The 12315-nt window shown below is 45.3% G+C and overlaps 1 protein-coding gene across 10 annotated transcripts in view; it reads right to left on the reverse strand.

The window, feature by feature from the left end:
• Nucleotides 1-12315, reverse strand: part of fez1 (fasciculation and elongation protein zeta 1 (zygin I)) — a 71042-nt gene that overhangs the window by 41302 nt on the left and 17425 nt on the right. For all 10 annotated transcript variants that reach the window (XR_009770224.1, XR_009770223.1, XM_061702929.1 and 7 more), the window contains one exon: nucleotides 169-255. Coding sequence is in view for 8 of the 10 variants with exons in the window: in XM_061702929.1 (XP_061558913.1) it covers nucleotides 169-255 (87 nt within the window). In the remaining 2 variants the exon portion in view is untranslated. The remainder of the gene's footprint in view (nucleotides 1-168; nucleotides 256-12315) is intronic.

Consider the following 12315-nt stretch of genomic DNA (forward strand, 5'->3'; position numbering starts at 1 on the left):
ACACAGGCGGGGCCGGGGATTGAACCCCAGTCCTCAGAGCTGTGAGGCTGACGCTCTAACCAGTCGGCCACCGTGCCGTTTGGGGGACTAATATTATTAAAATGTGATTCATCTGTTCCCACCACATTTTTCACCTTGATGAATTGAAAACAGCAAAAGTATACACACCTGATCTGCTGTGATGAGAGGCTCTTCGTTGAGACAGTTGGCATTGTCATTCTTTTCATTCATTTCCTCCTCCTCTTTTTCATGGATCTGCACAATAAGAGAGAAAACAGAAGAGAATGCTGTAGAAAGAGTGAAACTGGAATTGGTTTGACATTGGAATTAACTTGCTTTCCTATGGTGTGACTTTGGCCTGGTACACACAATGCTTTTTTAAAAATGTATTATTTAAAAATATATATTTCTGTCTGTTACAGACCGAGTCACTGATGGTGTAGTGGTACATTTGCCTGACTTTGATGAAGGCAGCGTGGGTTCAGTTCCCACTCAGTGACGGCGTGAATGTGCATCTGAATGGCTGTTTGTCTCTGTATGTGCCCTGTGACTGACTGGCGACTAGTTCAGGGTGAAGTCTGCCTTTCGCCTGAAGTAAGCTAGGATAGGCTCCAGCGACCCTGAATAGGATGAGCGGTGTAGAGAATGGCTGGATGGATGGATGGATGTTACAGACCCCACACATGCTGTTTAAAAAACAACAACAACAGGCTTTTCACAGTTTTAATCGTACTGTGTGTGGTGTTCTCCGATAATCTCAACACAGCACACTACACACATAACGATTCTATTTAACCAGTGATCTAGAATCTAGTCCTCCAAGACGGGAATCTCGTGTGATCACACATCATCTAATAAAAACAAAGAAGAACTATAGCAACAACTGGGAAACACAAGACTCAACATGCAAGAGGACACATGAGAGGAGGGAATGCTGGTTGTCTTGGGACAATTTGTTACGAACAAATCCAAAACTTAAAAATAAATAAAAGACCAATGGAAAAAATACTGGATACAGCGTGAAAGCGGAACTTGATAGTCTACTGAGCGAGCTAGAATTGAGTTCTCAAATTCAGCTCATGGCTGGTGTAACACAGGTAGGACATGTTTGTTTTCATATAATAATAATAATAATGCATACCACTTATATATTGCTTTTCAAGGAACTCAAATATGTTTTACAATTGCAGGCATTATTCATTCACTCCAAAGCCCAAACCTGGAAACATGCAGAGGGTTGCGTGAGGAAGGGCATCCAGCTTAAAACCTTGCCAAACAAATAAGAGCGTTCCTCTACTGGCACCGTTAACAAGGCAGTGGTTGAAATTCAGCTATTCTGGGTCGAAGACGAAGGAGAGGTGCAAAGCGGGTTCTTAGGCAGACAGAAAAGAGGAAAGCACAGGTCCTCGAACTGAATATGTCGACTTTGAATGTTGGGACTATGACAAGAAAATCTCGGGAGTTGTTTGACATGATGATGAAGAGAAAGGTTGACATATTGTGTGTCCAGCAGACCAAGTGGAAAGGCAGTAGGCTAAAAGTTTAGGGGCAGGGTTGAAATTATTTTACCTTGGTGTAGATGGGAAGAGAAATTGAGTAGGGGTTGATGATATAATGGACCGTAGATGATGAAATCCCTAAATTCCTTGCAATTGTACGTTGAGGAACACTGTCCTTGAACTGTTTGACTATTTTCTAACTCACTTTTTCACAAAGAGGTGAACCTCGCCCCATCTTTGCTTGTGAATGACTGAGCAATTCAGGGAAGCTCCTTTTATACCCAATCATGGCACCCACCTGTTTCCCAATTAGCATGTTCACCTGTGGGGATGTTCCAAACAGGTGTTTGATGAGCATTCCTCAACTTTCTCAGTCTTTTTTGCCACCTGTCCCAGCTTTTTGGGAACGCGTTGCAGCCATGAAATTCTAGGTTAATGATTATTTGCTAAAAACAATCAAGTTGATCAGTTTGAACATTAAATATCTTGTCTTTGTAGTGTATTCAATTAAATATAGGTTGAACATGATTTGCAAATCATTGTATTCTGTTTTTATTTATGTTTAACACAACGTCCCAACGTCATTGGAAATGGGGTTGTATAATGTGATTAGTGGCTATGTCCCACATGTAGGATGTGACCTAGAGGTCCATCCATCCATTTTCTACCGCTTATCCGGGTCGGGTCGCGGGGGCAGTAGCTTTAGCAGGGACGCCCAGACTTCCCTCTCCCCAGCCACTTCATCCAGCTCTTCCGGGGGGATCCCGAGGCGTTCCCAGGCCAGCCGAAGGACGTAGTCTCTCCAGCGTGTCCTGGGTCGTCCCCGGGGTCTCCTCCCGGTGGGACGTGCCCGGAACACCTCACCAGGGAGGCGTCCGGGAGGCATCCGAATCAGATGCCCCAGCCACCTCATCTGGCTCCTCTCAATGCGGAGGAGCAGCGGCTCTACTCTGAGATCCTCCCGGATGACCGAGCTTCTCAGCCTATCTCTAAGGGAGAGCCCGGACACCCTGCGGAGGAAACTCATTTCGGCCGCTTGTATCCGGGATCTCGTTCTTTCGGTCACGACCCGCAGCTCATGACCATAGGTGAGGGTAGGAACGAAGATCGACCGGTAAATTGAGAGCTTCGCCTTTCGGCTTAGCTCCTTCTTTACCACAACGGACCGATACAAAGTCCGCATCACTGCAGACGCTGCACCGATCCGCCTGTCGATCTCCCGTTCCATTCTTCCCTCACTCGTGAACAAGACCCCAAGATACTTGAACTCCTCCACTTGGGGCAGGATCTCATCCCCGACCTGGAGAGGGCATGCCACCCTTTTCCGACTGAGGACCATGGTCTCAGATTTGGAGGTGCTGATTCTCATCCCAGCCGCTTCACACTCGGCTGCAAACTGCTCCAGTGAGAGATGGAGCTCACGGCTTGATGAAGCTTACAGAACCACATCATCAGCAAAAAACAGAGATGCAATACTGAGGCCACCAAACCGGACCCCCTCTACGCCTTGGCTGTCCATAAAAGTTATGAACAGAATCGGCGACAAAGGGCAGCCTTGGCGGAGTCCAATCCTCACGGGAACAAGTCCGATTTACTGCCGGATATGGGGACCAAACTCTGACTCCGGTCGTACAGGGACCGAACAGCCCGTATCAGGGGGTTCGGTACCCCATACTCCTGAAGCACCCTCCACAGGATTCCCCGAGGGACACGGTCGAACGCCTTCTCCAAGTCCACAAAACACATGTAGACTGGTTGGGTAAACTCCCATGCACCCTCGAGGACCCTGCCGAGGGTGTAGAGCTGGTCCACTGTTCCACGGCCAGGACAAAAACCACACTGCTCCTCCTGAATCTGAGATTCGACTTCCCGATGGACCCTCCTCTCCAGCACCCCTGAAGTCCAAGGACTCTAAAAAGGGTGGGTACTCTGAACTGCTGTTTGGTGCAGACGAGTCTGACTATATCTAGTCGGAACATCTCGACCTCACACACCAGCTCGGGCTCCTTCCCTACCAGAGAGGTCACATTCCACGTCCCTAGAGCCAGCTTATGTAGCCGGGGATCGGATCGCCTTCGGCCACCGCCCAGCTCACACTGCACCCGACCCCTATGGCCCCTCCCACAGGTGGTGAGCCCATGGGAAGTGGGACCCACGTTACCCTTTCGCGCTGTGCCCGGCCAGGCCCCATGGTTGCAGGCCTGACCACCAGGCGCTCGCCTTCGAGCCCCACCACCAGGCCTGGCTCCAGTGGGGGGCCCCGGTGACCCGCGTCCGGGCAAGGGAAAACAAAGTCCATTGTTTGTCGTCATCATTAGGGGTCTTTGAGCCATGCTTTGTCTGGTCCCTCACCTAGGACCTGTTTGTCATTGGTGACCCTGCCAGGGGCATAAAGGCCCAGACAACTTAGCTCCTAGGATCACTGGGACACACAAACCCCTTCACCACGACAAGGTGACGGCTCAAGGAGGGGGTGACCTAGAGGTGAAAAAGAAATTCTGGAAGGAGAGAGAGGAAGTGGTTCTGAGCATCCCAGACAGAGAGAGAGTCATGATTGGTGCAGATTGTAATGGACATGTTGGTGAAGGAAACAGGGGGGACGAAGAAGTGCATCCAGGAAAGGAACTTGGAAGGAGGAATGGGGGTAGACTTTGCAAAAAGAATGGAAATGGATGTAGCGAACACTTTCTTCCTGAAGATGCAAGAACATAGGGTGACCTACACGAGCAGAGGTAGATGCAGAATTCTAAGAGGTGAGAAGATGCCTGAGGAATAGAGGAAGAGTGTGCTGGTGCCCATTTTTAAGAAAGCTGGTAATGTGCCGAGCTGTGGGAACAGCAGAGGAATACATTTGATGAGCCATACAATGAAGTTATAGGAAAGAGTAATTGAGGCCAGACTCAGGAGAGAAGTGAGTATTTGTGAGCAACAGTATGGTTTCATGCCTAGAAAGAGTACCACAGAAGTATTATTTGTCATGAGGGTGTTGATGGATAAGTACAGAGAAGGTCAAAAGAAGCTACATTGTGAGATAGCCTATGACAGAGTACCCAGAGAGGAACTGTGGTACTGCATGCGGAGGTCTGGAGTGGCAGAGATGTTAGATTAGTACAGGACATGTATGAGGGCAGCAAGCTGCACAGCGTTGAGGTGTGATAGAGGAATTAAGGGTGGACGTGGGACTGCATCAGGGATCAGCCCTTGAGCCCCTTCCTGTTTGCAGTGGTGATGAATAGGCTGACAGAAGAAGTTAGACTGGAAATCTCGTGGACCGTGATCTTTGCAGATGACATTGTGATCTGCAGTGAAAGCAGGGAGCAGGTGGAGGAACAGTTACAATGGTGAAGGCAAGCACTGGAAAGGAGAGGAATGTGGTTGGAATAGGTGGAGGAAGGTTTCAAGTGTGTTGTGTGAAAGAAGAGTTGCTCCTAGGATGAAGGGCAAAGTTTATAAGACAGTGGCGAAACCAGCAATGACACCCTCTCTCTTTAGCAACCTACTTCTTCCTTAACTATTAATCTGTATTTTTATGCTTGAAGGAATATTTTGTTTTTCTTTTTTTAAATCTTGTGCTGTTCGGCTGTTAGGTCAAGCAGATAGGAGGATCTGTATGCCTTTTATGCCAGAATAGTTTTACTGTGCCACAGTGGAGTTTTTAGGCTGTCAGTCAGACAGAACAAAGTTTTAAAGGGGAGTGACAGTGAAAAGATAAATAAATAAATATAGACAGAGAAGACAGTAAAAGTACAGGACATTAGGTGTCATAAATATGAGGAAAGTAAATCATGACATGGCTTGTATTAGATTAGATTAGATTAGATTAGATTAGATTAGATTAGAGTGCTGTATGGGGCAATAGTGCCACATCCTGTGAAGGAAGGACAGGACAATATAGGACAGGATTGGACAGAAAAGGAACAGGAGGGGAAGCATCCAGGACAGAGGTAGTGGGCCTGGCTGTACAACTGAAGTGTGGTGGGAGTGGCAATGAAAATTCTAAACATCTTTAGAAATAAAGTGCAAGCTACCCAGGAAGTTTGCATAGTTATGAGTAGTAGTAGTTATTATGTAGTAGTTATTATGAGTAGTTATGAATTCATCGCAATGGCCTCATACCAAGCAAATAAGTCCCAGAGGTGATTATCTGCGGACACATGCAAGTGAATTGAAATAGTCTCGCATGCACAATAACCTTCAGAAGTGACCTGTAATTGCTGCGCCTGCACCAGGCGCTGAGGACCCCACCCCATCCAGCCAAGAAGCGGGGTTGGAATAATAAGTTTCACTTAAGTTATTTTAATTTAGGACTCTATCACCATAGACTACGCAACGTGCGCATCTTGATATTCGTGCTAGCGCAAGGGTCGCCGCCGGTGTTTGTCCATTTGGCAGACCTGTCAGTGCCAAGCTGGAGGGTCTCGACACAGCGAGGGTATGTTCTTTGGCTTCCGCTCAAAGTATGAGACATTTTGCTGACGGAGGAATCTATTTTCAGGAATGCATTTTCATTTTCGTGCAAGCGCAAGACTCGCTGCGCATTGGCAGACCCCTCTGTGCCAAGCTGGTTGGTGTCAGTGCATCACTGCGGTCAAAGCAGCCTCCAGTGGGATAAATGAAGTCAAGTGAGCCGTCCCAATGTTTGTTCATGCTAGGCATTATGGCAACACGCCACCGAGCTGCGTAGGCTGACTTCAAAACAAAAGCTTGACAAATATATGGACATCAATACCTTGGATTTAAAATAATGACTAAAATACTCTCTCCATTATGTCGCTACCAATCCACCACTGGAAGAAAGAAAACTGTCCCGGGATTGCATCCAGGAAGGGTCTGAAGTGGGATTATACAATTAGGTTAATTTTAAACCTCCATATGTCTGCCATTACGCCTGATTTAAAAAATATATATGTTAAGCAAAGCAAAGCAAATGTATTTATATAGCGCATTTCATACACAAGGTGCTTTACATAATTCTTCTTTTCCTTTCGGCTTGTCCCGTTAGGGGTCGCCACAGCGCGTCATCCTTTTCCATGTAAGCCTATCTCCTGCATCCTCCTCTCGAACACCAACTGCCATCATGTCTTCCCTCACGACATCCATCAACTTTCTCTTTGGTCTTCCTCGAGCTCTCTTGCCTGGCAGCTCCATCCTCATCATCCTTCTTCCAATATACTCACTATTTCTCCTCTGGACGTGTCCAAACCATTGAAGTCTGCGCTCTCTAACTTTGTCTCCAAAACATCGAACCTTGGCTGTCCCTCTGATGAGCTCATTTCTAATTTTATCCAACCTGGTCACTCCAAGAGCGAACCTCAACATCTTCATTTCCGCCACCTCCAGCTCTGCTTCCTGTTGTCTCTTCAGTGCCACTGTCTCTAATCCGTACATCATGGCTGGCCTCACTACTGTTTTATAAACTTTGCCCTTCATCCTAGCAGAGACTCTTCTGTCACATAACACACCTGACACCTTCCTCCACCCGTTCCAACCTGCTTTGACCCGTTTCTTCACTTCCTGACCACACTCACCATTGCTCTGGACGGTTGACCCCAAGTATTTAAAGTCCTCCACCCTTGCTATCGCTTCTCCCTGTAGCCTCATTCTTCCCCCACCAGCCCTCTCATTCATGCACATATATTCTGTTTTACTTCGGCTAATCTTCATTCCTCTTCTTTCCAGTGCATGCCTCCATCTCTCTAACTGTTCCTCCAGCTGCTCCCTGCTTTCACTGCAGATCACAATGTCATCTGCAAACATCATGGTCCACGGGGATTCCAGTCTAACCTCATCTGTCAGCCTATCCATCACCACTGCAAAAAGGAAGGGGCTCAGGGCTGATCCCTGATGCAGTCCCACGTCCACCTTAAATTCTTCTGTCACACCTACAGCACACCTCACCGCTGTTCTGCTGCCCTCGTACATGTCCTGTATTATTCTAACATACTTCTCTGCCACTCCAGACTTCCGCATGCAGTACCACAGTTCTTCTCTGGGTACTCTGTCATAGGCTTTCTCTAGATCTACAAAGACACAATGTAGCTCCTTCTGACCTTCTCTGTACTTTTCCATCAACATCCTCAAGGCAAATAATGCATCTGTGGTACTCTTTCTAGGCATGAAACCATACTGTTGCTCGCAAATACTCACTTCTGTCCTGAGTCTATCCTCCACTACTCTTTCCCATAACTTCATTGTGTGGCTCATCAACTTTATTCCTCTATAGTTGCCACAGCTCTGCACATCACCTTTGTTCTTAAAAATGGGCACCAGTACACTTTTCCTCCATTCCTCAGGCATCTTCTCACGCACTAGAATTCTATTGAACAAGCTGGTCAAAAACTTCACAGCCACCTCTCCTAGATGCTTCCATACCTCCACAGGAATGTCATCAGGACCAACTGCCTTTCCATTTTTCATCCTCTTTAATGCCTTTCTAACTTCCCCCTTACTAATCATTGCCACTTCCTGGTCCACCACACTTACCTCTTCTACTCTCCCTTCTCTATCATTTTCCTCATTCATCAACTCCTCGAAGTATTCTTTCCATCTAGCAAGCACACTGCTGGCACCAGTCAACATATTTCCATCTCTATCCTTAATCACCCTAACCTGCTGCACATCCTTCCCATCTCTGTCTCTCTGTCTGGCCAGCCTGTATAGATCCTTTTCTCCTTCTTTAGTGTCCAACCTGCCATACATGTCATCATATGCCTCTTGTTTTGCCTTTGCCACCTCTACCTTTGCCCTGTGTCGCATCTCAATGTATTCCTTTCGCCTCTCCTCGGTCCTCTCAGTGTCCCACTTCTTCTTAGCTAACCTCTTTCCTTGTATGATTTCCTGTACTGTGAGGTTCCACCACCAAGTCTCCTTCTCTCCTTTCCTGCCAGAAGATACACCAAGTACTCTCCTGCCTGCTTCTCTGATCACCTTGGCTGCAGTGGTCCAGTCTTCTGGAAGCTCCTGCCGTCCACCGAGAGCCTGTATCACCTCTTCCCGAAAAGCTGCACAACACTCGTCCTGTCTCAGCTTCCACCACATGGTTCTCTTCTCTGCCTTTGTCTTCCTAATTTTCCTCCCCACCACCAGAGTCATCTTACACACCACCATCCTATGCTGTCTAGCCACACTCTCCCCTACCACTACCTTACAGTTGGTAACCTCTTTCAGATTACATCGTCTGCACAAGATGTAATCCACCTGTGTGCTTCTACCTCCGCTCTTATAGGTCACCCTATGTTCGTGCCTCTTCTGGAAAAAAGTGTTCACTACAGCCATTTGCATCCTTGTTGCAAAGTCTACCACCATCTGTCCCTCCAAGTTCCTTTCCTGGATGCCGTATTTACCCATCACTTCTTCATCACCCCTATTACCTTCACCAACATGTCCATTACAATCTGCACCAATTACGACTCTCTCTCTGACTGGGATGCTAAGAACTACATCATCTAGCTCCTTCCAGAATTTCTCTTTCACCTCTAGGTCACATCCTACCTGTGGGGCATAGCCACTAATCACATTACACATAACACCCTCAATTACAAATTTCAGCCTCATCACTCGATCTGATACTCTTTTCACCTCCAAGACATTCTTAGCCAACTCTTCTTTTAAAATAACCCCGACTCCATTTCTCTTCCCATCGACACCATGGTAAAATAATTTAAACCCTGCCCCTAAACTTCTAGCCTTACTGCCTTTCCACCTGGTCTCCTGGACACACAATATATCAACCTTTCTCCTCATCATCATGTCAACCAACTCCCGAGATTTTCCTGTCATAGTCCCAACATTCAAAGTCCCCACATTCAGTTCTAGGCTCTGTGTTTTCCTCTTCTCTTTCTGCCGAAGAACCCGCTTTCCACCTCCTCTTCTTCTTTGACTTCGACCCACAGTAGCTGAATTTCCAACGGCGCCCCGCAGGTTGACGGCGCCGGTGGCGGACGTTGTTAACCCGGGCCACGACCGATCCGGTATGGAATTCTTTGGATGAACGCTCATATTTGTTTGGCAAGGTTTTAAGCCGGATGCCCTTCCTGACGCAACCCTCTGCATTTATCCGGGCTTGGGACCGGCCTACAGTTTGCACTGACTTGTGCCACCCATAGGGCTGCATTGTGCTTTACATAATTAAAAGCATTTAAAAACCAAGAAAAAAACAGCTTATAAACATTTCAAACAAGGGGGAAAAAAAGTACAATTAGAACAGCTTACAGTGCAAGAAATATCATTTAAAAGTTGAAATGCTCTAAAAAGCATGAGAAAAAAGAAGTGTTTTTAACCTGAACTTAAAAACTTTCACACTTGGGGCAGACATCTGTTCTGTTTCAGACTTCTGTTGGCAACTTATTCCATTTGTGTGCAGCATAACAGCTAAATGCTGCTTCACCATGTTTGCTTTGAACTCTGTGCTCCACTATTTGACCTGAGTCTGGCGATCTCAGAGTCTTACTGGGTTTATATTAATTAATTAATTCATTCATTCATTCATCTTCCGTTCCGCTTATCCTCACTAGGGGCGTGGGCGTGCTGGAGCCTATCCCAGCTATCCTTGGGCGAAAGGCGGAGTACACCCTGCACTGGTCTTCAGCCAATCGCAGGGCACATATAAACAAACAACCATTCGCACTCACATTCATACGTACAGGCAATTTAGAATCTCCAATTAATGCATGTTTTTGGGATGTGGGAGGAAACCGGAGTGCCCGGAAAAAACCCCACGCAGGCACAGGAAGAACATGCAAACTCCACACAGGTGGGGCCGGGATTTGAACCCCGGTCCTCAGAACTGTGAGGCAGATGCGCGAACCAGTCGTCCACCGTGCCGCCGGTTTATATTCAATGAGCATTTATTTAATGTATTCAGGACCTAAACCATTTAGTGATTTATAGACCAGTAGAAGAACTTTAAACTCTATTCTAAAGCTGACTGGGAGCCAGTGTGAAGACTTTAGAATTTGAGTCATATACTCTGACCTCTTTGTTTTGGTCAGAACCCGAGCTGCAGCATTCTGAATGAGCTGCAGCTATTTAATGCTCTTTTGGGGGAGTCCAGTCAGAAGACCATTACAATAGTCAAGTCTACTTGAGGTAAAAGCATGGATGAGATTCTCCTGGTGTGCTTGGCACATGCAAGCCTTCACTCTAGATATGTTCTTCAGATGGTAGAAGGCAGTTTTTGTAACTGATTTCATATGACTGTTGAAAGTCAGGTCGGGATCTATCAGTACACCAAGGTTTCGGACTTGGTCTTTGGTTTTTCAAGAGTGTGAGTCCAAGTATTTACTAACAGCAATCTTATTTTCTTTATTGCCATAAACAATTATCTCAGTTTTGTTGTGGTTTGATTGAAGAAAATTTTGGCTCAGCCAGTTATTTATGTTTTAGACAGTGAGACAACACCTCAATTGAACTGTAGTCATCTGGAGACACTGCTAGATATAACTGTGTGTCATCTGCATATCTATGATAGTCAAAATTAAAGTTCTGAAGAATTTGACCAAAGGGTAGCATATAAAGTGTGAACAGGAGGAGTCCAAGAATTGACCCTAGAGGGACCCCATAGATCACAGCCATTCGATTTCCAATGGTTACAAAATAACTCCTTTCCTCCAGGTAGGACCTGAAAAATTTAAGGACTGTTCCATTTAGTCCTACCTACGTTTGCAACCTGTCCAGCAGTATATTATGATCTACCATATCAAAAGTTGTGCTGAGATCCAACAAGACCAGAATTTACAACTTTTCTGAGTCAGTATTCAACCTTATATCATTTAGCAATTTGATAAGAGCAGATTCTGTACTGTGATGAGTTCGGAAACCTGATTGAAATTTGTCAAAAAGTCTATTTAAGTTCAAGAAATTGCTGAGTTGATTAAACATAATTGTTGCTCGTTGATGGTTTCAGCTGCTGAACCGTTTTCTCTACAGTTCTTTGCTCAACTATATCAAATTCTGACATGGTAATCGAGTTTTTCCTGGGTGGCTTTAGATGTAGGATCATTTTATCCTTTTGCTGATTTGTGGTAATATTTAACCTGATGGATTGTATTTTTCCACTAAAATAAGCAAATTCTTTGCATTTATCTGCTGTTAGGAGTTCTGATCTATCTGGTGTTGTGAGCTTGTCAACCACAGCAAATTGTTGAAGTTCTTACTGAGGATTTCAGAAAAGTGTTGTTGTCTAGTCCTGACTAACTCTTGGTTAAAATTACAAATACTTTTGTCTATAGCAGTCATAGTCGGATTGGAGTTTAGTTTTTCTCCACTTACGTTCTGCTTTCCTCCACTTTGATTTAGAGGTCTTTACCATCATTGCACTCCTCCACAGTGTTCTAGGTCACCTCAAGATTGTCTTAGTTTTAATTGGAGCGACAGTATTTATGACATTTGAGATTTTTTTTTCTCATTTATGTATGTTTTCTTAATAGACATAGAGGTTGTCTGAACTTTTGGGAGAATCTGTAAATCAAAGAATACACAAATGGTCAGAAATAGCCATATCCTTAATGTCAACTGATAGAATTTCAACATCTTTAGAGATGACCAGGTCTAAGATGTGACCTTGAGTGTGACTTGGACTCTTAATATGTTGAGAGAGGTCAAATGTGTCCAGTATAGAAAAGAGTTTAAATTTTTTTTTTTTTTACGTTATTGTCAACATGAATGATAAAGTCACCCGGTATGACAAAATAGTTGTAGTCAGTACAAATAACGGACAGCATTTCTGAAAAATCCTCCATAAATTTTCGATTGTATCTTGGAGGTCTATACATTATTGAAACAATAACCTTCGGGTCACCTTTAACTAAAAAAAACA

This window comes from Phycodurus eques, chromosome 17 (genome assembly GCF_024500275.1).
Source record: "Phycodurus eques isolate BA_2022a chromosome 17, UOR_Pequ_1.1, whole genome shotgun sequence".
In the NCBI taxonomy this organism is placed as follows: Eukaryota; Metazoa; Chordata; class Actinopteri; order Syngnathiformes; family Syngnathidae; genus Phycodurus; species Phycodurus eques.